Here is a 26,747-nt window from a genome sequence, read left to right on the forward strand (position 1 = left end):
TTACATGTAGCGTTGAACCACTACTTGAAAAATTTAAACAATACTTCATGAATCTTGGAGCCCATTGATATAAAAATATGATTGGCAATTTAATCATTAATTTAAAGAACTGTGTTTAATAAATAAATTCAAAACCACACTTGATTTATGATTTTTCCTAGTACTATACAATGTAATTGTCAATATTTTAGAAAATTTATTTCCAGTAAAATATAATTGAGTCCAAATTTTAAATGTGTCCACTTATTTTGAACATGTGTTTATTTAGCCTAAAACTTGTTTGTAAAATTATATCACTATGAGCACATTCAATGAATTGTGTATATGAAATACTATTCTTTTATTCTTAGAGCATGAATGGCTGGTTGCACTCATAGCTACCTTCAGGAAGTACTATTGATGCCTATGAGTTCCATCTCTAAACAATTCTTAGGGCGGACTCAGTTTGAGGCTATTTTTTTCAAAATATAGTCCTAAAAAACTAATCTGTAGTTCAACTAGCACAACTCAACTTGCTTTAGTAATAGTTGTGTTTGGTAAGAAATGTGTGCTTTAGCTTTAGGTAAGCCTAAATGAACAGATATTCTACAAATGAAAGTATGCTTATTTCCTAAAATTACCTTTTCTTAGTATCTTTATATGAGAAGCCAAAATGAGATTTTACAACTAAATGCTTCCAATACCCCAGGACTAAACATTTGATTCTTTGAACTTTGTTTTATGCCACTTGTATCTTTTCAATTGTTGTATGATATATTTCATGATTTTTCTAACATAGAAAATCAAATGAATAATTAAGATAACCATAAAGAAAGTTTAAGAAAGATGATATTAAATAAAATTCACCAAGGGTGATAGAGAGTATCTTCATATGGAACAGAGGTGCTTCAGTAACATAAGTAACGTGATTGTCTTATATTTTTTATCACCAACACTGGCTGCTAGTTTTGCACAACTACTAAACAGAAATAGGTTTCTTGGTATATATTCATTTCTCTTTAGGCAGTTACATTCGATTTGATCTTGGAAAGTGTCTGCCAGGAATTCTGTCAGAAACAAAATATTTATGAGTCAAGTAATGGTGACAATTTCTTAATGGATCAGCTCACTTAAGGTAATTCTGCAGTAAATAATTTTTGTATTTTATATGTGTACAATTTCAAAAAGACAACACAAGAAAGAATAATATCCTATTTTTGGCTATCTATAAATCAGGTCATCATGAGGATAAACCATTGATACCAAAATATGGTATCAGTATATTACACTCACTAAATATATTCTCAGTGGGACACGACTGATTATAGCAGGGAAGTTAGTACAGCAAGAACCAGGCTTAAGCTAGATTTGCTGCTAGGTCACTCTAATAGACGCTGCAGAGATTGGCTACAAAGAAGCTAGAGGACAGGTATTAACTGGAAATCTGGGTGGACAGGTGTTGAGCAGCAGAGTGAATTCTTAATGAGAAGTAGCATGTTCTTAGGCCTTCAGCTGGCCTCTAGGGCTAGGATCCAAATTGGAGGAAGGGCAACTGGGAATTATAAGAAGCTTGAAAAATTTACATAATTCTCAGCCTTTGTGATTTCAGAGTTGAATTTATCTGTTGTTCAAAATGTAAGTGAACTGCTTTGCATATTCAGTGATTAGAAGTGACTTGGGAGAGAATACAATTAAAAGTAGTTCCCATAATAGTAGTTCCCAATTAATAGTTTCCTATTTCTATAGATGACAAGCAAATTGGGGAAGTTTTTTTTTTTTTTTTTTAATGATGACAAGTGATATTAAAACACAGAAAAGCTTTACCTTCCCTCATCTTGGTTGCTCTGGTATATTTCTGCACTTGGAGATGCCATATTCTGATGTGATAAAAGAGATGGAGAGAGATTTGTCCCTCCGAGTTGCTGAAAAGCTATTTCTGCATGGATGCTCTGAGGATTACTTGTTAGAATCCCTGCATTCTTGTCTTTTTTGTCTGAAATTAGGAATTATGAAACAATGAAAAGCATTAATAAATTAATAAGGTTTGGTTGTCCTTCAGTTGACTGTGTGCTATACATATTTCATAACATGAATTAAAATTTTTAAATAAAAATAAAAATCGGACTATATTTCTAGCACTTAATGCTGCTTAAATTTTTCTGAGCTAGTGGATCAGTAGTGGATCAGTTTGATACCTTCTTGGTAATTTTTTTTTTTTTAACATCTTTATTGGGGTATAATTGCTTTACAAGGTGTGTTAGTTTCTGCTTTATAACAAAGTGAATCAGTTATACATATACATATGTTCCCATATCTCTTCCCTCTTGCGTCTCCCTCCCTCCCACCCTCCCGGTAATTTTTAAAAATATAAATATCCAGAGCTGTGTGCTATAATAAATGTATCAATAAAATGACCATACTTTTCAAAACAAAAATTGGGGCAACACAGTCAGAAAATAGGAAAGAAATAGGACTTTTCCAGAAAATCCTAAAAAAGTAGTTGCATAATGAATCTTAAAGATATCTGAGAAGAAACTTATGGAAATGAATCCAGGGTTGAACTAATGCCCCCCCCAAAGATATTGAAGACATTCCTGAAGATGACAGTGATGACACTGTACTATTAAAGAGGCTAATAACAATTTGGTATGTCTAGTTTTACTGATAGTTCTATCTACTGGACAAAAGCATTAAATTTCTCACTATGATTAAAATCTTGAAGCCATAAGTAGGTAGAAGTATGAAAAATAAGTTAAACAAAAAATAACATCTTAGAGTAAATTATGTTGAATTTATTTTAACTGAGTTTCCTTTAAAAAAATTGCATATTCTTAGTAGGCTTTTAGATCATTTTATTATTATTGTGATGTTCAGTTTTATTGTCTAACAGTAGTCTGAGGCAAAGTGGGATGTTAGAAAGAATGGAAGAGGTGAGCCCTCAGGGAAAGAGTAGCTACCCCCAATTTCACCAAAATGGTAGCCAGTGAAGATCTGGAATTAGAGAAAAGGCATGATCTAAGTCTGAATGAAAATGTATATAATAGAACGAAACATTTCCATGCCTTGTCCTTTTAATATACTCCCTTCCTTTAGAGAGCTACCTCTTGAAACACTTCCCTACTAATAGCTTCATGAATATATAAAATAATATTGTGGTTTCAAGGATGAAGTTTGATCTTCTCTCTGTAAGATACCCTTTGAACCCCAAGAGTCTGTTGTTACCAATATTTTTAAACCTCTGATTTCTACTTTTAGCAGGATGTACTACAGGTTTTAGTAGTCGTTTGCTATGAAATACACAAAATGTAATAAAAGCTTTGAAAAGAAATGTCAAGAACAATTGTGCAAGTATCACAAAGTTCAAATTGCAAGCAAATGTGTAGTTACAACATATTAGTAGTTGAGTAGAACCAAAAAATACTATATAGGGCTTCCCTGGTGGCGCAGTGGTTGAGAGTCCGCCTGCCGATGCAGGGGACACGGGTTCATGCCCCGGTACGGGAAGATCCCACGTGCTGCGGAGTGGCTAGGCCCGTGAGCCATGGCGGCTGAGCCTGCGCGTCCGGAGCCTGTGCTCCGCAACGGGAGAGGCCCCAACGTCAGAGGCCCGCGTACCACAAAAATAAAAAAATAAAAAAATACTGTAGATTCTTTGAAATCAGAATGGTCACATGAAACTTGAACAAACATTCAATTTTAGGAAATGTAAAATATGCAATTTTAAGTAGTATTAGAAATCAAAGTGAGATTTTTGTTTCAAATGAAGTGTTTTTGCTTTTTTACATTCACTCAGAAACTGTCAAAATACCTTCAACTTCAGGAGTTAAAGTGAAGTCAGATCCCAAGTAATGGCCAAATCCACCAGGCCGAATTACATTTGTTATCTTTATGGGAGGAGCTTTCACTTGGCCAAACGATCCACCATCCACAGGAGAGTTGGTAACAGGAATAGACTACATAATAAAAGAAAAGTTAAGAATGCCTTATCTCAAAAACTCAGATCAGTAGTCTTAGCCTTACCACAAGCCCCACTTGATAATCACCTTAAAATTTTTTAGGTCAGAAATTATATGCTTCCCTAAACTCAGAGTTTGTATGAGGCAAAAACTGTGAAACAGACAGATTTTTGGGCCCTTAAACCCCCTCAGAACCTTATGTTCTGTTTTTTTCAGACTGCATTGTACTCATTACAACAGTCTAGGGTGATGGCACCTCCCCATTCCAAAGAGTCTTAACAAGGTAAGTGTAGAATTAAGAAAATTAAGCCTTTACCCCTTTGTGATATCTTTTCTTTTTTTCTGAACAGGAATTTCTAGATGGTAAGAGTTGTATCTTCCACATCTTTGTGTTCCTCACATTACCTCACCAGGTGTCTTGCAGTTAATTAGTTTTTCAAGAACAAACAAGTAAATAAAATGGGGACTAAGAAAAGCATCTTATAACAATCACTTTTAATGAGTGTGCTAACTCTCTAAACAGTGTTTACATTTTATGTTAGTTGAGAATTAAGAGGCTTTTAAAAGATTTTCAGGAATCAGCAAATGGAGGAGAGAAGTATTTTAGGCTGGAGACTCTTGGTTTCCCTAGAAATTTATGCCTGCTCTGTCTTTAGTAAGACTGACCTTGTTTATACTTTAAAAAATATGAATTCTGAATATATGTTTTAATTTATTTAGAGATACAGGCTTTTGCCATTTGTGTAAAATTACCCATTTCCCTCATATTTCAGTAAACGTAACCAAAATGCAGCTTCGTAATGAGCACTAAGTTATCAGGCCTTTTTTTTTTTTTTTTTTTTTTTTTTTTTTGCGGTACGCGGGCCTCTCACCAATGTGGCCTCTCCCGCCGCGGAGAACAGGCTCCAGACGCGCCGGCTCAACGGCCATGGCTCACGGGCCCAGCCGCTCCGCGGCATGTGGGATCTTCCCGGACCGGGGCACGAACCGTGTCCCCTGCATCCCCTGCATCGGCAGGCGGACTCTCAACCACTGCGCCACCAGGGAAGCCCTATCAGGCCTTTTACTAAAGCTGATCCCAAATTCCCTAATTCCTTCATAGGAGTTTCTTCCCATCATTAAACTAGAATATTGTCAAATTTTCTTCTGAAACAAGAGCACCAAAATGTTCTGGTTTAAAGGACAACTTTAGATTTCATTTATTTCCTCTTTATTTGCTGTTAAAAAGAAAGAACAGCAGCAACTAAAACAAAGAAAAATACATTAGACTGAACCGGTGAAACTTGAAAAGTATTCTGTTCTTGTGTCTTCTGAACAGCTAAATGAATAGCTCAATTTTTTTCTGGCCAGGAAAATAAAAATTATTATTGCATCTTAAAATAGATTTCTCTGAAATAAAGACTTCAAATACCCCCTTTATTTTACTAACCATATATAGATGAATTCTTTAAAACCCAATTTTTAAATAAAGTATTTACATATAGAGTAAATGGAAAGGTAATTAAATTCTTATGTACGGCACCGATTTGAATGGCAAGAATAGGTATCTAGAATCACTGAAGACGACATGGTAGTACAGAATTGGAAAAATCTTAGTTCACTATATGAGAAATAGAAAAGAATAGCCAACAAGCAAAACCTTTAGTGAAATAATCATCCATCATTGACTACAATTTGAGTTTATGTACTTTTTTTGCTATATGAAACTAATTAAAAAATATGTATGGAAATTGGGATCTTTAAAGTTGCTGTAAGTGATTTCTTTATATGGAATTTAGTGAGTATTTATGAAGTTATATGGAATTTTTAAAATGTAGCCAACATTACCTTAAAATAGAATTTATCAAATGTATAGGTCTCTCACTGGAGGCCTCACATTTGTGGTATGATAGACAGAATAATGCCGCCCCCCAAGATGTCCACATCCTAATCTCTAAAACCTGTGAATGCTTTACGTGGCAAAAAAGGACTTTACAGGCATAATTAAATTAAGGATTTTGAGATGGGGAGAATATCCTGGATTATCTAGGTGGGCCCAATACAATCACAAGGGTCCTTATAAGAGGGAGGCAGGGAGGGTCAGTGTGAGAGAAGATGTAATGATGGAAGCAGAGGTCAAAGTGATGCCATTGCTGGAAGAGGGCCATGAGCCAAGGAATGCAGATAGCCTCTAGAAGTTTGAAAGGCAAGGAACAAATTCTCTCCTAGAAGGTATGCAGCCCTGCCGATACTTGTGATTTTAGCTCTGTAAGACTGATTTTTTGGACTTACGACCTCCAGAATTGTAAGATAATAAATTTGTGTTGTTTCAAGACACCAAATTTGAGGTAATTTGTTACAACAGCAATAAGAGACTAAAGTTTCCTTTAGTTTTCCACTTCTGGAAGCAAGAAGTGACTTGCTCATGGAATATAAGAGAGAAAGGGAAAGGAGGCATAAATCATTGAACTAACTTTTAATTATTCTCTTTTTAAAGACTAGAGACTGTGACAATAATTAGGTAGATGACATTAGATGGTGCTGTCTCTTAGTTATACAGATTAGTAGCTAAGCTTTTTTTCACAAAGCATAGTTTTTAGAAAAACATTTGTAAATATAACCCATGAATGAACCAATTTCCTCTGCCTAATCTAGATAATCTTTTTTTTTTTTAGATAATCTTTATTAACATTGTACAGCTCTAAGTTTCACAGGTCTCTATAGCTATTTTGACCCATAATAGAATCCCCTTGGTTAATTTTAAAAAGTCAGGGAATAATAAGAATTAGATCTATAATTCTTTTTATAATTCTTAAAAAAAATTTTAAAACATAAAAGTACATGTGCCCACACATCTTTTGATGAAGGGTCAAGGCCTTTTCTTTAAGAAAGAGTCCCTTGACTGGTATTTTATCTGATTGATAAATCCACCCTTAAGGGCTTTACCTACAATTTCCAGTTTTGGTTTCGTTAAAGTAGCAAGACTTCAACAACATGTGGAGAAAATTTGAATACAAGAAACTGTCTAGATTTAAAGAAATTTTCCCACATATTAGTCTGAATTTTTATAATTTTCTTCCTTATTTTGCAGGTTTTTTTCCTCCCAACCTAATTTGATATTATTTGTGTATGTGTAATCAATTATTTGTGGTTTGTGTAATTGACCTTTTTCCAGACTTTACAAAGAATCCCATTTGGCTTTCATAGAAACATAGAAATAATAATTTAAAATTTGTACTTGTGTATCTGTTTATTTAAAATAAAAGTTATAAGTTTTTGAAAAAACACAGCCCACTCAATAAATATGTGAATCAATTGCTGAAGGCAGAAGTGAGCTTAGAGAGTAGCCTACTAGTATCAAACGTTCAATGTGCTCTGGGAACTCGTTAGTTTGTTTTACAAAGGGAGTGGAGAGTGTTGGGTAAGCCAGTGAGATAAATGAAAGCATCTACAGTAGTCTTATCGCTTTCCTCTTCAACTCAACTTTTAAAAGTAATCTTTGTTCACTGACTAATGCCCTTGCTCTCTTGCTTTCACTGACAGTAGAGGTTCATTTACACTCTCACTGCCCCACCTTAGTCCAGGTTTTCATAATCTCTCTTGGATTATTCTAAAAGCCTCTTAGCTGGTTTCTCTGCCTCCAGCTCCTTCTTCCTTAAACCTTGCAAAGGCACAGCTCTAATAGTGTTACTTCTTTGTTCAAAAACCATAGCTTTTCTGTGTTAAATTTAGTCTTTTAAGATAGTTATGAAAAATCCTGGTGGTCAATGATAGAATTTCCAAATTATATGCTTTTGTGGCTTCTCTCTCTAACCTCTTCCCTGTCATGCTCAGATACCCTACTAGGGTTCATAGGCAAAAGGCCCAATTATTCTGCCAATATACAAGAAAAGAGGCACACACCTCCCTTGTTAGATGAACTACACAGTCCAGAGAGTTTGAGGTCATTATTCCTTCCTTCCCTTTCTATCTCCTAAGTGGAGAGAGTTTTATTGTTAGTCACTGTTTATAAGAGTGATACGTTACAGTTTCTTACCTTCTAGCATTATCTGACATATGGAACAAGAGGCACAGTTTAAAATAATTTGCTTTATGTCAAAGTATGTTTTTTGAATAAGGAGCTTTCCTAGCTTCTATGTGTATATGCTCTATTCACCAGATCAAGCTGCTTTTGACAGTAATCACCAAATACATACTAAAATTATCTAGAAAAACATCATACATCAGGTTTAAACATTACGTAAAAACTCATGACAGAATGTTCATCTACTAATAATTTATGTATTTTAAAAGAAAAAGTGTAAATAATAGAATTATTACCAAATTTTTCTTTGCTTGTGGTTCAGAGAAGTGAAATTCAGCTTTTGCCCTATCATCTGAATTCACAGGGATTCCATCTAACATCTGTAAGTTAGGCAGTCGAAATATAAGCACGTGGCGATGTAGCATTTTTCTACAAATCTGAATAAAGTTAAAAATAACAATTCATTCCTTAAAAAAACTTTTTATTTCAAAGATTAACCTTTATAGAGAAGCATAGACAGCAGAGATCACATGTAATAGCTAATTTGTAGTATTAAATGATATAAATACGAATTCCCTTATTGAAAGATTCCTCAATTCCCTGTTATGCCAAATGAAGATGAGAAGTTTTTTTTTTTTTTAAACAAGGCTACCACTTGGAGATTTAATGTCTTTTTAGAGTATATGATATTGTTCATTAACTACAGGCAATCCCAACTCATGAATAGGATTATATTATAAAAGTTCACTTATAAGTAATTAGTTTGAAACTTGTATGATAATTTCCCATAGACACTATGCAGTTTAATTCAATACACATCTATTGAACTATATGATCCATCACTTCATAGTATTAACCTACTATAAAAATACTTGCATAAGTACATAAGAGAGTGTGTAGAAAGTGTTAACATAGTAGGCTTGAGGCTGTTATCTTTAGAAGGATCTGTTTGCAAGGAGCTCTTGACAAGAGTTTGGTACTTGGATTTTGGAAGCTCTCCCACCATTCCTTAACTGATAAGGGTAGTTCACTATGCCTAGACTGCTTATACAAACAATAGGATTCATGTTCAACCTGCTCTCCTTCTGGGAGTCTGGAATTTTGGTATGTGATTGGCACAGGGTACCTACATGACCAGCTTCCAAAAAAACCCTTGAATGCTATTAAGTCTAATGGGATTTCCTGGGCAGAAATATAACACATTTGTTGCTGCATTTTTGTTGGTGTGTGAAGAGTGCACACTGTGATCCCCTCATGTGAGGGAAAGAGCATAAGGAAGCCTGCACATGGATTCCTCCAGACTCTGCCCATGTGTTTTTCCTTCATCACTTGGCTGTGTATCCTCATTACGTCACAGTAATAAATCTTAGCCATGAGTATAGCTATATGCTGAGTCCCTTGACTTTTAGCAAATCTCCGAATATAGGGATGATCTGGGGTACTGACAACACAGAAGAAGTATGCAGCACTGTTTGTGATAACAAAAGAAAGAAAGAAAGATTATCATCAGAGGGGAATAAACTATTTTTTAAAAATGTAGTAGATACATATACATTAATGGAGAGGGATCTCTAAGCCGTAAATTGAGTTAAAAAAATGAGCACATTCAAGGCCACAAAGCCAGTTTCATAAAACGAAAGAATGTATAGACTGTCTCTTCTGATTAAAATGTAATAACACTAGAAATAAATAATAACGAGATAGCTAAAAATACCTAATAGGTTTGAAATTAACACACATAATCCTCAATAATTCACAGATTAAAGAAGAAATCTTTTGTAAAGTAGATTCTAAGATTTTTTTTTTGATGTGGACCATTTTTTTAAAAGTCTATTGAATTCGTTATAATATTGCTTCTGTTTCATGTTTTGGTTTTGTGGCTGCAAGGCATGTGGGATCCTAGCTCCCTGACCAGGGATCAAATCCACACCCGCTGCATTGGAGGGCAAAATCTTAACCACTGGACCACCAGGGAAGTCCCTGTAAAGTAGATTCTAAGAAATAGCAGGAAAAACACAACATATCAAAACTTTTAGGCTATTGCTAAAGCAGTATTTTGTAACCTAAAATTTATTCATTTAGAAGAAATATTAAAAATTAATGAGCTAGGCATTCTACTCCAGAATATTTTAAAAAAGTAAATTCCAAGAAACTAAAGGTAAAGGGTAGAAATTAATGAACAAAAAAGAAAAATTACACTTGATAAAACCAAAATATGGTTATTTGAAGAGATTAATATGATAGACAAACCTTTAGTAAGACTCATCAAGAATAAAAGAGAAAAAGCAAAAAAACACCAACAAATTTAGATATAAAAAAGGTGACAAAACACAGATATAGTAGAGATTTTTAAAATTCATGAAAGTATTATGATGGAAGTGCATTTAAAATTTAGATAAAAGGACAATTTTATTGAAAAATATAAGTTCTCAATATTGACTTTTGAATAAATAGAAATTGCTTCTTGCCTTTTTGTTAAGAACAAGTGTAGTATCTGTTCTTATCAGTTTAATAGAAAATGGCTAGATAATATATATCAATTAAAGGATTTGAATAAGTAGTTTAAAATCTAACTTCAAAAAATATTAAGTTCACATGGTTTTAGAGACAGGATCTAATTATCCTTCAAGGAACACACAAGTCTTCTTTTATATAAATTAATTCATAGACTAGAAAAAGAGGGAGAACTCCCCAATTAATTTTATGAGGCAAGAACAGCCTTGATGAACTTGAAAAGAATAGTATAATAAAGTAAAATTACAGAATAATTTTACTTATTTCCATAGAGATATGCTACATGAAATTTTAGCAAATTGAATCCAATAAAGTATAAAAGATGACCAAGTAGTATTCATCCCAAGAATTTAAGGATGGTTTAGCACCAGAATCTATTAATATAATTTGCATATTAACAGATTAAAGAGAAATACTATATTTCCAATTAGTTAAAATCCAGTGTCCATTCCTGATAAAAACAAGTAGTAAACTGGAATTAGAAAGGAACTGCCTTAAAATGTTGAAGGTTATCTACCCATAACCTACAGCAAACATATTTAATAGTGACAATTTAGAAGCATTCTTTTGAGGTCAGTAACTATCAGTGTGTCTATTCAGCACTGTACTAGAAGTCCTAGTCAGCACACTGACAGAAGTAAAGGAAATAAAACCATAAGGATTGGAAAGAAAGAGTCATTATTTGTAGATACTATGATTGTCTACAGAGAAAATCCAACAAAATTTACAATCCATTAGAATTTAAAAGAGAGTTCAGCAAGCTTCCTGGATAAAGAGTAATATGCAAAAATCAGAATTTCTATACTTTAGCAACAAACAACTAGAAAAATATAAAAAAGATATTGTTTAAAACAGCTATTAAAACAACAGAATAGGGCTTCCCTGGTGGCACAGTGGTTGAGAATCTGCCTGCCGATGCAGGGGACACAGGTTCGTGCCCCGGTCCAGGAAGATCCCACATGCCGCGGAGCGGCTAGGCCCATAAGCCATGGCCGCTGAGCCTGTGCGTCCAGAGCCTGTACTCCGCAATGGGAGAGGCCACAACAGTGAGAGGCCCGCGTACCGCAAAAACAAAACAAAACAAAACAAAAAACAACAGAATAAATCTAACGAAAGATGATTAAAACCTTTAGGAGAAAATCACAAACCTTTATTGAAGGACATAAAATAAACACAGCGATATTTGTGTTTGTGAAAGAGAAGGCTCAATGCTATAAATATTACAGGAGACTGCTTATTGTATTTCTTTCTTGGTGGAAATAGCTCTATGATGTGGCACTACTGGCTCTCTCAGTCCCTTCACTCCTTCACTCGGGGAAGGAGAGCGACTTAACTGATAAATCTGGGAAGATTTTTTTAAAAATAAATTTATTTATTTATGTTGTTGTGGGGTTTTTTTGTTTTGTTTTGTTTTGTTTTGTTTTTGCGGTACGCGGGCCTCTCCCTGTGTGGCCTCTCCCGTTGCAGAGCAACAGGCTCCGGACGCGCAGGCTCAGCGGCCATGGCTCACGGGCACAGCCGCTCCACGGCATGTAGGATCTTCCCAGACCGGGGCACGAACCCGTGTCCCCTGCATCGGCAGGCGGACTCTCAACCACTGCGCCACCAGGGAAGCCCTATTTATTTTATTTATTTTTGGCTGCATTGGGTCTTTGCTGCTGCACACGGGCTTTCTCTAGTTGTGGCAAGCGGGGGCTACCCTTCGTTGCAGTGCGCGGGCTTCTCATTGCAGTGGCTTCTCTTGTTGTGGAGCACAGGCTCTAGGTGCATGGGCTTCAGTAGTTGTGGTACATGGGCTTAGTTGCTCTGCGGCATGTGGGATCTTCCTGGACCAGGGCTCGAACCCGTGTCCCCTGCATTGGCAGGTAGATTCTTAACCACTGCGCCACCAGGGAAGTCCCAATCTGGGAAGATTAAACTGGGTATGTTTAGCTCCTGTCTTTCCTCTTGAGAAGGAGCTTATTGCTGGGAGAATGCCTTCTGCTCCTCCAGGAGAAGCTCTCCTCCCATGTGAAAAGGCCTCAGTAAAGTATTTCCTGCTACTGGGTCATCATGACTTACTTTTGGCATCTGTTAGCAGGCCCATTTGGCTTTCTCACTAAGCTAAGCAAAATATTCTCAGCTCTCTATCTGCCACTGTCATATTTCTCAATTCGTTCAAATGTTAGGTGAGTAAGGATGCTACTTATTTGATCCCTTCGAAGACTCCAACGGGAAAGGTGGCAAATTTTTCCCAAAATTAATATATAAATTCAGTGCAATTCCAATTAAAATATCAACAAGATTCTCATATAACTTGAGAAGCTGTTTACTGAAACTCATAGGAAGTGTAAAGGGCCAGGGATAGCCAAGACAGTGAAGAAAAAAAAAGAGAAGGTGGAAGACAAGGAAAATTAGAGGTGCTTACTCTACTGGACATCAAGACTTAATGTAAAACTTTAGTGATTAACACAGTGTAATGTTATAGGGATTGACAAATAGGCCAATGAATACAAAGTAGAACCAAGAAGTAGACCCTCTTGTATATGACAATGACAGTTTATATTGTAATCAGTTGGAAGAAGACGCTAGTCAATAAATTGTGCTTGGATAACTGTTTATGCATATGGAAACAGATAAAATTAAATCTTTTCTCACATTATATAAAAATAAGTTATATACAACTATAAATTATATTTAAAATAAATTAACTAATAAATTAGAAAAATAACACACTCACTGGATTGCCATAAACTGTAAGCTCTCTGAGGGAAGAGATACCATCAAGTTTTTCCAGTTCTGCCATATCCTATTAAAAAATTAAGCAGTAAGTTATTATTTGGTTAGACCCAACATCTTTAAATATATGCTGATTTGAGGTAATTATATGTAAGTGTTGGATTGCAACGAGTTCATGATTGAATCTTCTGAAGTGAGCTTGATTGACAATATTCTGTATTGTTGATTAAAGACAGATCTGTGTACTATTGATTCCAAATACATGACTGGGTAAAGATGACAAGCTAACATGGGAAACAGGCCATACAGCAGCGCTTACTAGGAAAGACCATATTTTTTTCAGAAGACTTATGATCTATTCTAAAACTCAGATTATATTTGGTTAATTCCCAAGAGGACTGACCTAGATGTGTAGAAAAGGAGGTGAATCTAGTCTAAACAATTTCAACGGTGCATATCAAACACAACCTTAACCATGAAGGAGCATGTCATATTGAATGGACTTAATACTGATATATTTGATGGTAATGTATATAGTTGAAAAACTATTTCTCTAGTTGAATGACTTGCCTTTGCTACTGGATGGGATTATTTATTATTATCTATTTAACATTGGTGAAAGTTTGCAAATACATTTTAGTTTCTGCAAAGTTATTTCTAAAATGCTATTGCTGACAAAATTTAGGCAACAAGATCAGCTTCAGGTTGTTGCTAGTTCATAGTAATAAAACAAAGTTATTGATATGCTCCTCTTCTTATTTGGGATGACTAGTGGGTTTAGCCAATTCATCTAGTAACTATAAAAATATTTAGACCTATTTTAGATCACTTGGAAGTGGAATTTGAGAAGCCACAGGAATGCCCCAGACCCTGTGTATCCTTGAAATTATTAGTAAGGCTTGATACTGGGTAAGGTCTCAGATTCAAGTAAGTCTGATTTGACATATTCTTTGTGTTAGCTCAGTTGCTATCACTGGAAAGAGTTCCTATAGGATAGCAATTATCCTAATTTAGATTTCTTCTGGATAAAGCTTTGGAAGAACCATTGCCAGTTTTGGCAGGCTTTTTCTCAGATGAATGTTGTTTGACCCTTGATGTGTGAGTTGTATGTAATTTTCTCTGTATATGTATTTACTAGTTGCTGTGTAGAAAGGGGCACTGATCATGATTTCCTTGTAGCCTTGAACAGGCTTTTATATCACTCCAGAAAAGGCTTCCTGAACTCCAGCAAGAAGAGCCACTAACAAGTATTGATCATGTATCTACTATGTACCAGATGCTTTGCTATATACTAATACAAATGTGGGCAAGAAAGACATGGTCCCTGCCCTTGCAGGGCAGTATACAGTTCAGTTTGTCTTCAAGATTGTCTTAGAGGTATGGGCAGAAATATCAAAATTGGTAAAAGGAGGGCTAACTGATCATCAGCAAAACACTGAGAGAAATGTTAGGAGAAATACCTTCAACCCTCTTATCTGCATACTATCTCAGAAGAGAGTTTGGGCAGGCTCAGTTGGGGCAGTGGCCTAATGGAAACAGGCTGAATTATGAGCAGGTGAAACAAATGCAGGATGCTAGCTTAGGAAGCCTTGAGTGGGGAAAGATGGATTATTAAAGCCAAGTCGAAGTCCATTATCAGGAGTTGATTCAAATGTCAGGTAGAACAAGTACGTATGTTAAGTTTAAAGGGGCAGAGGGAGTCTAGGATTGAGATGCACAAATAGCTTGGACCAAGAGAAGTCAGGAACAAAAAATATCTCTTAGAGGATCTGCAGGTAGATGCATGTGGGTTGGTTGGGTTTATAAGTCTAGCAGCAAGGTGAGCATTTCTGCATCCCAGAGTATTTACATGTCATATAAATGATAAATAACACACTAGCAAAATTTTCATTGGTGTGCTTGGAAGCTTTATATTCAAAGGAGTTAAGTCTTTTAAATCTCATAAATAATGTTACCTGGATTTTATTATATCCTAGGAAGAGTTTCTCTAGTTTTACCAAAGGTTGTAATTTGCTCAGCTCTCGTAGTCTGTTTTCCTCTAGGTGAAGTGCCAACAGAGAGCTTGGTTTGGCAAAGGCACTATCATTAAAGGCTCTGATGCGGTTATGGTCCACTACCAATTCCTGAAGGAATTCTAAGTTGTCAAGCCCTTCAACTTGACTGATTTCATTCCCTGAAAAAGATAATTCATGATATGTTAAGTGAGCCCAAACTGAATAAAAGTTATCTATCTTCATTTAAATATTTTTTTATCAAATGAGTCTTTAAGAAGTGAAGTATTAAAAAGAACATATTTCCAAGGAGAAACAGAAATGTAATTTATAGGAAGGTAGCATCATCATCAAATAATATTTGGCAAAATTTTTCCTTTAAGATATGATGCACAAAATGTACTGAATTGACCCAATCTGTCTGTTCAACAGTTAAGTGCTAAAATAGTTGATACTGATAAAAGTAGATGTATAAAAGTGCTGCAGAAGATATGCTTCCTAGCTCATACAGCTCAATAACAAAAAAACAACCCAATCAAAAAATGGGCAGAGGACCTAAATAGACATTTCTCCAAAGAAGACATACAGATGGCTGAAGTATATGAAAAGATGCTCAACATTGCTAATTATTAGAGAAATGCAAATCAAAACTACAATGAGGTACCACCTCACACTGGTCAGAATGGCTGTCATTAAAAAGTCTATAGACACTTAGGTTGCTTCCATGTCCTGGCTATTGTAAATAGTGCTGCAATGAACATTGTGGTACATGACTCTTTTTGAGTTATGGTTTTCTCAGGGTATATGCCCAGTAGTGGGACTGCTGGGTCATATGGTAGTTCTATTTTTAGTTTTTCAAGGAATCTCCATACTGTTCTCCATAGTGGCTGTATCAATTTACATTCCCATCAGATGAATGGATAAAGAAGATGTGGCACCTATGTACAATGGAATATTAGCCATAAAAAGAAACGAAACTGAGTTATTTGTAGTGTGGTGGATGGACCTAGAATCTGTCATACAGAGTGAAGTAAGTCAGAAAGAGAAAAACAAATACCGTACGCTCACACATATATATGGAATCTAAATTTTAAAAAAATGGTTCTGAAGAACCTAGGGGCAGGACAGGAATAAAGACGCAGACGTAAAGAGTGGACTTAACGACTTGGGGAGGGGGAAGGGTAAGCTGGGATGAAGTGAGAGAGTGGCATGGACATATATACACTACCAAATGTAAAATAGATAGCTAGTGGGAAGCAGCCGCATAGCACAGGGAGATCAGCTTGGTGCTTTGTGACCATCTGGGGGGTGGGATGCTGGAGAGGTTGTGGAGAAAAGGGAACCCTCCTACACTGTTGGTGGGAATGTAAATTGGTGCAGCCACTATGCAAAACAATATGGAGGTGGCTGAAAAAACTAAAAATAGAGTTGCCATATGATCCAGCAATTCAAAAAGATGCATGCACCCCAATGTTCACTGCAGCACTATTTACAATATCCAAGACATGGAAGCAACCTAAATGTCCATCAACAGATAAATGGATAAAGAAGATATGGTACATAGATACAATGGAATGTTACTCAGCCATAAAAAAGAATGAGATAATGCCATTTGCAGCTACACGTATGGACCTAGAGATTATCATACTAACCGAATTAAGTCAGAAAGAGAAAGACAAATACCATATGATATCACTTCAATGTGGAATCTAAAATATGACACAAATGAACCCATCCACAAAACAGAAACAGACTTACAGACAGAGAACAGACTTGTGGTTGCCAAGAGGGAGAGGTGGTGGGGGAAATATGTACTGGAGTTTGGGACTAGCAGATGCAAACTATTATATATAGAATGGATAAACAACAAGAGACTACTGTGTAGCACAGGGAACTGTGCTTATTATCAATATCCTATAATAAGTCATAATGGAAAAGAATATGAAAAAGACTATATATATGTATAACTGAATCACTTTGATGTACACCAGAAACTAACACAGCATTGTAAATCAACTATAATTTAATTTTAAAAACAAACAAAAACAACTTAAAAAGAAAGACCAAAATGCACCAGGAAGTAGTTAGAAAAGCAAAAAAAAAAAAAAGATACACTTCCTGAGTATACTGGGTTATTCTAATTATTATTCTAATAGGTATTCAAATAGGTATATCTAATTATTAAAATAAACTAATTTGTTGTAATGTTAGGTTGGAAGAATATACCTTAATTATGCTGTTCTTTCTTTCTCAACATATTTTTGCACTGCAACTACATTAAAAAATTAAGAATTTATTACGTTAATTAAAACCTCAATCCTTTCATTATAACCTATGATTTCTCTCAGCTGTAGCAATCAATAGTTTTATAAGTATGAATGATAACTTATATAAGAAGAGAACCTTTGAGTTGACCAAATGCTTTTATGTGTGTTTTCTATTCGATTCTTAAAATAGCACAGGGAAAATTTTATCCTTTTTTCTTTTTTTTTTGCTGTATTCGGGCCTCTCACTGTTGTGGCCTCTCCCGTTGCGGAGCACAGGCTCCGGACACACCGGCTCAGCGGCCATGGCTCACGGGCCCAGCCGCTCCGCAGCATGTGGGATCTTCCCGGACCGGGGCACGAACCCGTGTCCCCTAGCATCGGCAGGCGGACTCTCAACCACTGCGCCACCAGGGAAGCCTATCCTTTTTTAGTGATCAGAAAACTGAGGGTCAGAGAAACTGTCTTGCTCAATGACATAAAAGTGGCAACACCAGGCCTACCCTAGACCTTTTACAATGCTGCTTCTGTGCCATTCTTTCATCCACTATTTATCCTCTTTGTTACTGGACTGAATTGTGTCCCCCCCCAATTAATATGTGGAAGTCTTAACCCCTAGCCCCTCAGAACATGGCTGTATTTCGGTCTTTAAAGAGGTAACTAACGTTAAATGAGGTCATTGGGTGATCACTAATCCAATATCACTGGTGTCCTTATGTGAAGAGGAGATTAGGACACAGAGGGAAGACCATGTGAAGATACAGAATACAATTATAAGCCAAGAAGAGAGGCCCTCAGAAGTGACCAACCCTGCTGATATCTTGATCTTGGACTTCTGGCCTCCAGAACTGTGAGGAAATAAATTTTTGTTTAAGCCACCCAGGCTGTGGTACTTTGTTATGGCAGTCCTAGCAAACTAATATACTACTGAACATGTGATCCCACTTTTTTGGAATTCTTCTCTTTGTAATTTAACATATTTGGTCGAACTTAAGATGCCAATGATTGTTAAGATAGGTCAATATTTTATGTATACTAAGGAAAAAAAACATGGCTAGGTAAACTATGTTATGCCATCAATTAAGATACAATCTGATTTCAAGACATGTTAAAATATAAAAAGTGGGTGTCTCATAATTGATGAAATATGAGAAAGTTACCTTATTTTGTTTTATTCCTTAGAGAAACTGATAACATCATAACCTTCAATAAAATTGCTCACGGAATTAAATCACAGACTTTGAAACATTACCACTGCCTTACTTAAGAATGAAAAAAAGACTATTCAAGTCAGACTGAGAAAAATGACTCAGTTGTGTTAATATATTACTTTCATGAAATCATGTATTTGGACGGTCACTTTTAATAAAGTCCAGTGGTATAAAAATCACGTGACATAGCTTTAAGTGCTGAATAATGTCTACAGTAGCATATTTTTGGCTATTTTTCATTTTAGAATGTTCACTAAACATATTTAAGAAAGAAAACTCCAAAACAACAGTGCTAAATGTGATTTCAGGGATCTTATATTTAACTAGTAGAATTTGCCATTGTTAGAAAACTCTCACTTATTTACTTCTAAATTAAAAAAATTTTTTTTACTTATGAGATATTATTTATTTCCCTTCTTAACAGTTCATTTTTCTTTAATATCTTTATTGGAGTATAAGTTGCTGCTGTACAACAAAGTGAATCAGATATATATATACATATATCCCCATATCCCCTCCCTCTTGCACCTCCCTCCCACCCTCCTTATCCCACCCCTCTAGGTGGTCACAAAGCACCAAGCTGATCACCCTGTGCGATGCAGCTGCTTCCCACTAGCTAGTTATTTTACATTTGGTAGTGTATGGACATCATCAAAAAATCTACAGTATAGGCTGAAGTCAGGGAGCTCCACTAGCCCAGAGATAAACCCATGCACATATGGTCACCTTATCTTTGAAAAAGGAGGCAAGAATAAAGAATGGAGAAAAAACAGCCTGTTCAGTAAGTGGTGCTGGGAAAACTGGACAGCTATAAGTAAAAGAATGAAATTAGAACACTTCCTAACACCATACACAAAAATAAAATCAAAATGGATTAGAGACCTAAATGTAAGGCTAGACACTAGCTAGTTATTTTACATTTGGTAGTGTATGGACATCATCAAAAAATCTACAGTATAGGCTGAAGTCAGGGAGCTCCATTTTTCTTTTTCAAGATTGCTTTGGCTATTTGGGGTCTTTCCACACAAATTGTGAAATTTTTTGTTCTAGTACTGTGAAAAATGCCCTTGGTAGTTTGATAGGGATTGCAATGAATCTGTAAATAGCTTTGGGTAGTATAGTCATTTTCACAATGTTGATTCTTCCAATTCAAAACATGGTATATCTCTCCACCTGTTGGTATCATCTTTAATACCTTTCATCAGTGTCTTATACTTTTCTGCATACAGGTCTTTTGTCTCCTTAGGTAGGTTTATTCCTAGGCATTTTATTCTTTTTGTTGCAGTGGTAAATGGGAGTGTTTCCTTAATTTCTCTTTCATATTTTTCAACATTAGTGTATAGGAATGCAAGAGATTTCTGTGCATTAATTTTGTATCCTGCTACTTAACCAGATTCACTGATTAGCTTTACTAGTTTTCTGGTAGCATCTTTAGGATTCTCTCTGTAAAGTATCATGTCATCTGCAAACAGTGACAGCTTTACTTCTTCTTCTCTGATTTGGATTCCTTTTATTTCTTTTTATTCTCTGATTGCTGTAGCTAAAACTTCCAAAACTATGTTGAATAATAGTGGTGAGAGTGGGATCCTTGTCTTGTTCCTGATTTTAGAGGAAATGGTTTCAGTTTTTCACCATTGATGATGATGTTGGCTGTGGGTTTATCATATATGGCCTTTATTATGTTGAGGTAAGTTCCCTCTATGCCTGCTTTCTGGAGAGTTTTTATCATAAATGGGTGTTGAATTTTGTTGAAAGCTTTTTCTACAGCTATGGAGATGATCATATGGTTTTTATCCTTCAGTTTGTTAATATGGGGTATCACATTGATTGATTTGCGTATATTGAAGAATCCTTGCATCCCTGGGATACACCCCCACTTGATCATGGTGTATGATCCTTTTAATGTGCTGTTGGATTCTGTTTGCTAGTATTTTGTTGAGGATTTTTGCATCTATGTTCATGAGTGATATTGGTCTTTAGTTTTCTTTTTTGTGCCATCTTTGTCTGATTTTGGCATCAGGGTGATGGTGACCTTGTAGAATGAGTTTGGGAGCATTCCTCCCTCTGCTATATTTTGGAAGATTTTGAGAAGGATAGGTGTTAGCTTTTCTCCAAACTGATAGAATTCGCCTGTGAAGCAGTCTGGTCCTGGGCTTTATGTTTGTTGGAAGATTTTTAATCACAGTTTCAATTTCAGTGCTTGTGGTTCGTCTGCTTATATTTTCTATTTCTTCCTGGTTCAGTCTCAGAAGGTTGTGCTTTTCTAAGAATTTGTCCCTTTCTTCCAGGTTGTCCATTTTTTTGGCATACAGTTCCGTGTAGTAATCCCTCATGATTCTTTGATTTCTGCAGTGTCAGTTGTTACTTCTCCTTTTTCATTTCTAATTCTGTTGATTTGAGTCTTCTCCCTTTTTTTCTTGAAGAGTCTGGCTAATGGCTTATCAATTCAGTTTATCTTCTAAAAGAACCAACTTTTAGTTTTATTGATCTTTGCTATTGTGTCCTTCACTTCTTTTTCATTCATTTCTGACCTTATCTTTATGATTTCTTTCCTTCTGCTAACTTTGGGGTTTTTTTGGTCTTCTTCCTCTAATTGCTTTAGGTGTAAGATTAGATTGTTTATTTGAGATTTTTCTTGTTTCTTGATGTAGGATTGTATTGCTATAAACTTCCCTCTTAGACCTGCTTTTGATGCATCCCATAGGTTTTGGGTTGTTGTGTTTTCATTGTCATTTGTTTCTAGGTATTTTTTGATTTCCTCTTTGATTTCTTCAGTGATCTCTTCATTATTTGGTAGTGTATTGTTTAGCCTCCATGTGTTTGTATTTTTTACATTTTCTTTCCTGTAATTGATATCTAGTCTCATAGCGTTGTGGTCAGAAAAGATACTTGATATGATTTCAATTTTCTTAAATTTACCAAGGCTTGATTTGTGGCCCAAGGTATGATCTATCCTGGAGAATGTTCCATGAGCACTTGAGAAGAAATTGTATTCTGTCATTTTTGGATGGAATGTCCTATAAATATCAATTAAGTCCATCTTGTCTAATGTGTCATTTAAAGCTTGTGTTTCCATATTTATTTTCATTTTGGATGATCTGTCCATTGGTGAAAGTGGGGTGTTAAAGTCCCCTACTATGATTGTGTTACTGTTGATGGCCCTTTTTATGGCTGTTAGCATTTGCCTTATGTATTGAGGTGCTCCTATATTGGGTGCATAAATATTTACAATTGTTATATCTTCTTGTTGGATTGATCCTTAGATCATTATGTAGTGTCCTTGTCTCTTGTAATAGTCTTTATTTTAAAGTCTATTTTGTCAGATATGAGAATTGCTACTCCAGCTTTCTTTTGATTTCCATTTGCATGGAATATCTTTTTCCATCCCCTCACTTTCAGTCTGTATGTGTCCCTAGGTCTGAAGTGGGTGTCTTGTAGACAGCATATATATGGGTCTTGTTTTTGTATCCATTCAGCCAGTCTACGTCTTTTGGTTGGAGCATTCAATCCATTTACATTTAAGATTATTCTCAGTATGTATGTTCCTACTCCCATTTGCTTAATTGTTTTGGGTTTGTTACTGTAGGTCTTTTCCTTCTCTTGTGTCTCCTGCCTATAGAAGTTCCTTAGGCATTTGTTGTGAAGCTGGTTTGTTAGTGCTGAATTCTCTTCACTTTTGCTTGTCTGTAAAGGTTTTAATTTCTCCATTGAATCTGAATGAGATCCTTGCTGGGTAGAGTAATCTTGGTTGTAGGTTTTTCCCTTTCATCACTTTAAACATGTCCCTTCTGGCTTGCATAGTTTCTGCTGAAAGATCAGCTGTTAACCTTATGGGGATTCCCTTGTATGTTATTTGTTGTTTTTCCCATTCTGCCTTTAATATTTTTTATTTGTATTTAATTTTTGATAGTTTGATTAATATGTGTCTTGGTGTGTTTCCCCTTGGATTTATCCTGTATGGGACTCTCTGCAATTCCTGGACTTGATTGACTATTTCCTTTCCCATGTTAGGGAAGTCTTCAACTATAATCTCTTCAAATATTTTCTCAGACCCTTTTTTCTCTTCTTCTGGGACCCCTATAATTCGAATGTTGGTGCATTTAATGTTTTCCCTGAGGTCTCTGAGACTGTCCTCAATTCTTCTCATTCTTTTTTGTTTTTTCTGCTCTGTGGTAGTTATTTCCACTATTTTATCTTCCAGGTCACTTATCCGTTCTTATCTTCCAGGTCACTTATCCGACAAATTTCTATCTTTCCATTTAGATTAACTCTGTGTTTAGGGTCTCCTTTTCACAGGATGCAGGTTTGTAATTCCTGTTGTTTTTGGTGTCTGCCCCCTGTGGGTAAGGTTGGTTCAGTGGCTTGTGTAGGCTTCCTGGTGGAGGGCACTGGTGCCTGGGTTCTGGTGGGTTGGGCTGGCTCTTTTCTTTCTGGTGGGCAGGGCTGCATCCGGTGGTGTGTTTTTGGGGTGTCTGTGCATTCAGTATGATTTTAGGTAGCCTCTCTGCTAATCTGTGGGATTGTGTTCCTGTCTTGCTTTGGCATGGGGTGTCCAGCACTGGAGCTTGCTAGCCATTGGGTGGCGCTAGGTCTTAGTGTTGAGACAGAGATCTCTGGGAGAGCTCTTGCCAATTGTTATTACTTGGGGCTGGGAGGTCTATGGTGGGCCAATGTCCTTAACTCAGCTCTCCCACCACAGACGCTCAGGCCTGATATCAGGCTGGAGCATCAAGACCCTGTCAGCCACATGGCTCAGAAGAAAAGGGAGAAAAAAAGAAAGAAAAAATTAAATTAAATTAAAATTTAAAAACTTTTTAAAAATTATTAAAATTAAAAAATTAAAAAGTAATTAAAAAAAGAAGAGAGCAACCAAACCAATAAACAAATCCACCAATGATAACAAGTGCTAAAAACTATACTAAGCATAAAAATCAGAAACAAGTCAGTCTCAGACAGCAAACCTGAAGTCTACAATTTACCGTCTCCACCAGTGAAGGGGCTTCCTATTGTGTGGAAACTTTTCCTCCTTCACAGCTCCCTCCCAGATGTGGAAGTCCCGTCCCTATTCTTTTGTCTCTGTTTTTACTTTTTTCTTTTGTTCCACCCAGATACATAGGGATTTCTTGCCCTTGGGAAGTTGAGGTCTTCTGCCAACGTTCAGTAGGTGTTCTGTAGGAGTGTTCCACATGCAGATGTATTTTTGATGTATTTGTGAAGAGGAAGGTGATCTCCACATCCTACTCCTCCGCCATCTTGATGGTCTCCCAATTCCCACTTATTTAACTAGATAGTTATATTTTAGATAAATTGACCCTTATCCCTTAAGATTCTAACTTGCTTCCCTACAGCCCCACCCTGCCCTTTCCCTAAAGACTGTACCTTTCCCACCATCTTGCAAACTTAACACAATATGTGAAATGTAAGTTCATTAACTCTCTGGTAGACCATGGCATGGCGTCATCTTATCACTGCCTACATTTGTGTACTCCTCTACAACTTTTGCCCTCTTCCCTCTTTAGACTGACCTTAGAATTATCTCCTCCTGTTCAGTATCTTTAACCTAACTCACCTCTTTACAAACCTTTAAAATATGCTTATAATTTCACTAGCTACCTTCTGATCTCTTACCTTCTTTTCAGGGACAAGTTCCTTGAGCATCCAACCTCTGTTTGTTGTCTTTACTGCCTATCCAACCACTTCCCTCTATATTATTTTCACTTTGGCTTTTGCTCTTCCCACACTTCCAAATCTGATACTCTGAAGGTTACTAATGGTCTCCTTTTTTGTTGAATCCAATTGTGTACATCCAGTATGTTTTTCATAGGCCTCATTCTTTTTATCATTTGACTTTAGGTCAATCACCCTCTTTTCTCCTGACATTTAGAGTTTGTATTTCTTGGTTTTCTTTCAAAATTTTGTGAATGTCTCCTTTGCTGGTGCTTATTCCACCCTTCTTAATACTGGGTGTGGGGTATGGAAGGGAATTGCTGAGAGGTAGTGGGTTTGTCTCCACATCCCTTTTTGGCTTTTCATTCTTTCTCTATACTTATTTCCTAAGTAAGCACATATGCTATGACTTTACCTGTTACCTCCACTGGGATAATTCTAAAATATACATCTCCAGTTCTGACCTGTGGTGCAGTACTACAACTTGAAAAAGTTTCCATTTTCATGTCTGAAAGTTGTCACAACACTAACTAATCTTTCCCTAGCTTTAGTACCTCATTTTGCCCAATCTCTTAATAAAAGCATGCAAACATCTTGAACTATTTTTCTTTCCTTGTATATCTAGTCATTAAGTACTAATATTTACTTCTTTTAAACTGCATTTTGGACTCACCCTTTCCACTGAGACCACTCTAGCCCCATTATGTCATTCATGCTGCATAGAAAATGCCATGTGTTTTGGTGTCAGAGCTAGAATGCAATATTCTATAGCTCTAGAATATCACATTTACATTATTTATATAAATAGCCCAAGATAAACCCATTAGTGATTACTGAAATATTTTTGTCAATGAATCTGTTTTAATGTTGATGCTTATATTTGCTTTCAAAACAGGATGATAATCAAATCAGTTTTTAATAATAAAGACTTATCCATGAATAGTGTTGCTACTCACCCTGAAGAAAGAGGAATTTTAAATTTCTTAGTCTGTTAAGCTGTAGCTGAATGAGATTACAAATTCCGTTGTAGCCCAAATGAAGAACTTCTAAACTGTGCATTATTGGAGGCAAATTTTCACTGCTCATTGTATCTCTGAAACACACATGTAAGTTTGAGCCCATAAACTTAATTTCAAACCAGCTGTTTGTATAAACATGAAAAGACAGTTTGGTATGTATTTACTATAAATTGAAGTTTAAAAAGAAAAAGAATGAATTTAGTAATAAATCAAACTATAATATTCTGTCTTCATAATTTATATAATAATCACATTTTCTTCTTTAAAAACAGTTTTATATTTTAAAGAACAAAGAAATACAGAAAGAGTTACTTGAAATAAAAAGCAAGAGCCAGTGCAATCAGGCAAGAAAAAGAAAAAAACAAATGTATTCAGATTGGAAAGGAATTAGTAAAACTGTCCTTATTCTCAGATGACAGGATCTTATATTTAGAAAATCCTTAGGAATCCACCAAAAAACTATTATTGCACCAATAAATGAGTTCAGCAAGATTACAGGGTAAAAGATTAATATACAAAAATCAACTGAATTTCTATACATCTTCAATAAACTGAGAATGAAATTAAGACTTCTATTCACAATAGTATAAAAAAGGATAAAATGCTTCACAAAAAATTAACAAAAGGAGTACAAAATGTATACACAGAAGATTACAAAACATTGCTGAGATAAATTAAAGATCTAAATAAATGGAGAAATATTCTGTGTTCACAGATTAGAAGACTCACTATTACTACTAAGATGGTAGTTGTCCCAAAATTGATCAATAGATTCAATGCAATCTCTATCTAAAGTCCAGCAGGTTTCCTTTCTTCTTTTTTTCTCCAGAAAATAACCATCTCATCATAACAGTTATAAGGAAATGCAAATAACCCAGAATATCCAAAACAATCTTTAAAGGAACAAGGTTGGAGGGCTTACATGTCCTGATTTCAAAACTTATAAAGCTGCAGTAATCAAACCAGTCTGGAACTGGCAAAAGGAGAGACACCTAGATCAATGGAATAGAATTAAGAGTCCAGAAACAAACTTTTATATTTATGGTCAATTGCTTTTCAACAAAGGTACCAAGGCAACTCAGTGGGGGAAAGGATAGTATATTAAACAAATGGTGCTAGGACAAATGAATATACACGTGCAAAAAGATGGATTTAGTCCTCACATTTTACCTCACAACGTGTACAAAAATAAACTCAAAATGGATCATAGTCCTAAATGTAAGAGGAAAAAAATTTTTTTGAAGAAAACATATGAGAAAATCTTTGTGAACTTAGGTTAGGCAAAGAGTTCTTAGGTACAACAACAAAATCATAATCTGTAAAAGAAAAAGTTGATAAATTGGACTTTATCAAAATTAAAATTCTTTTAAAAGACACTGTTTAAGAAAATAAAAAGACAAGCCACACATTGAGAGAAAATACTTG

At 35.7% G+C, this 26,747-nt stretch overlaps 1 protein-coding gene across 1 annotated transcript in view; it reads right to left on the reverse strand.

Moving 5' to 3' along the window:
• Positions 1-1,427: 1,427 nt before the first annotated feature.
• The window catches only part of LRRC9 (leucine rich repeat containing 9), a 106,600-nt gene continuing 81,280 nt past the window's right edge, over positions 1,428-26,747 (reverse strand). Inside the window, exons 27-32 of the mRNA XM_079908455.1 lie at positions 25,260-25,396; positions 15,126-15,343; positions 13,172-13,240; positions 8,235-8,375; positions 3,788-3,932; positions 1,428-1,972 (exon numbers count right to left, since the gene is read on the reverse strand). Of these exons, the coding sequence (XP_079764581.1) occupies positions 1,800-1,972; positions 3,788-3,932; positions 8,235-8,375; positions 13,172-13,240; positions 15,126-15,343; positions 25,260-25,396 (883 nt within the window). The 3' untranslated portion in view covers positions 1,428-1,799. The remainder of the gene's footprint in view (positions 1,973-3,787; positions 3,933-8,234; positions 8,376-13,171; positions 13,241-15,125; positions 15,344-25,259; positions 25,397-26,747) is intronic.

This window comes from Stenella coeruleoalba (genome assembly GCF_951394435.1).
Source record: "Stenella coeruleoalba genome assembly, chromosome: 2".
Taxonomy (NCBI): Eukaryota; Metazoa; Chordata; class Mammalia; order Artiodactyla; family Delphinidae; genus Stenella; species Stenella coeruleoalba.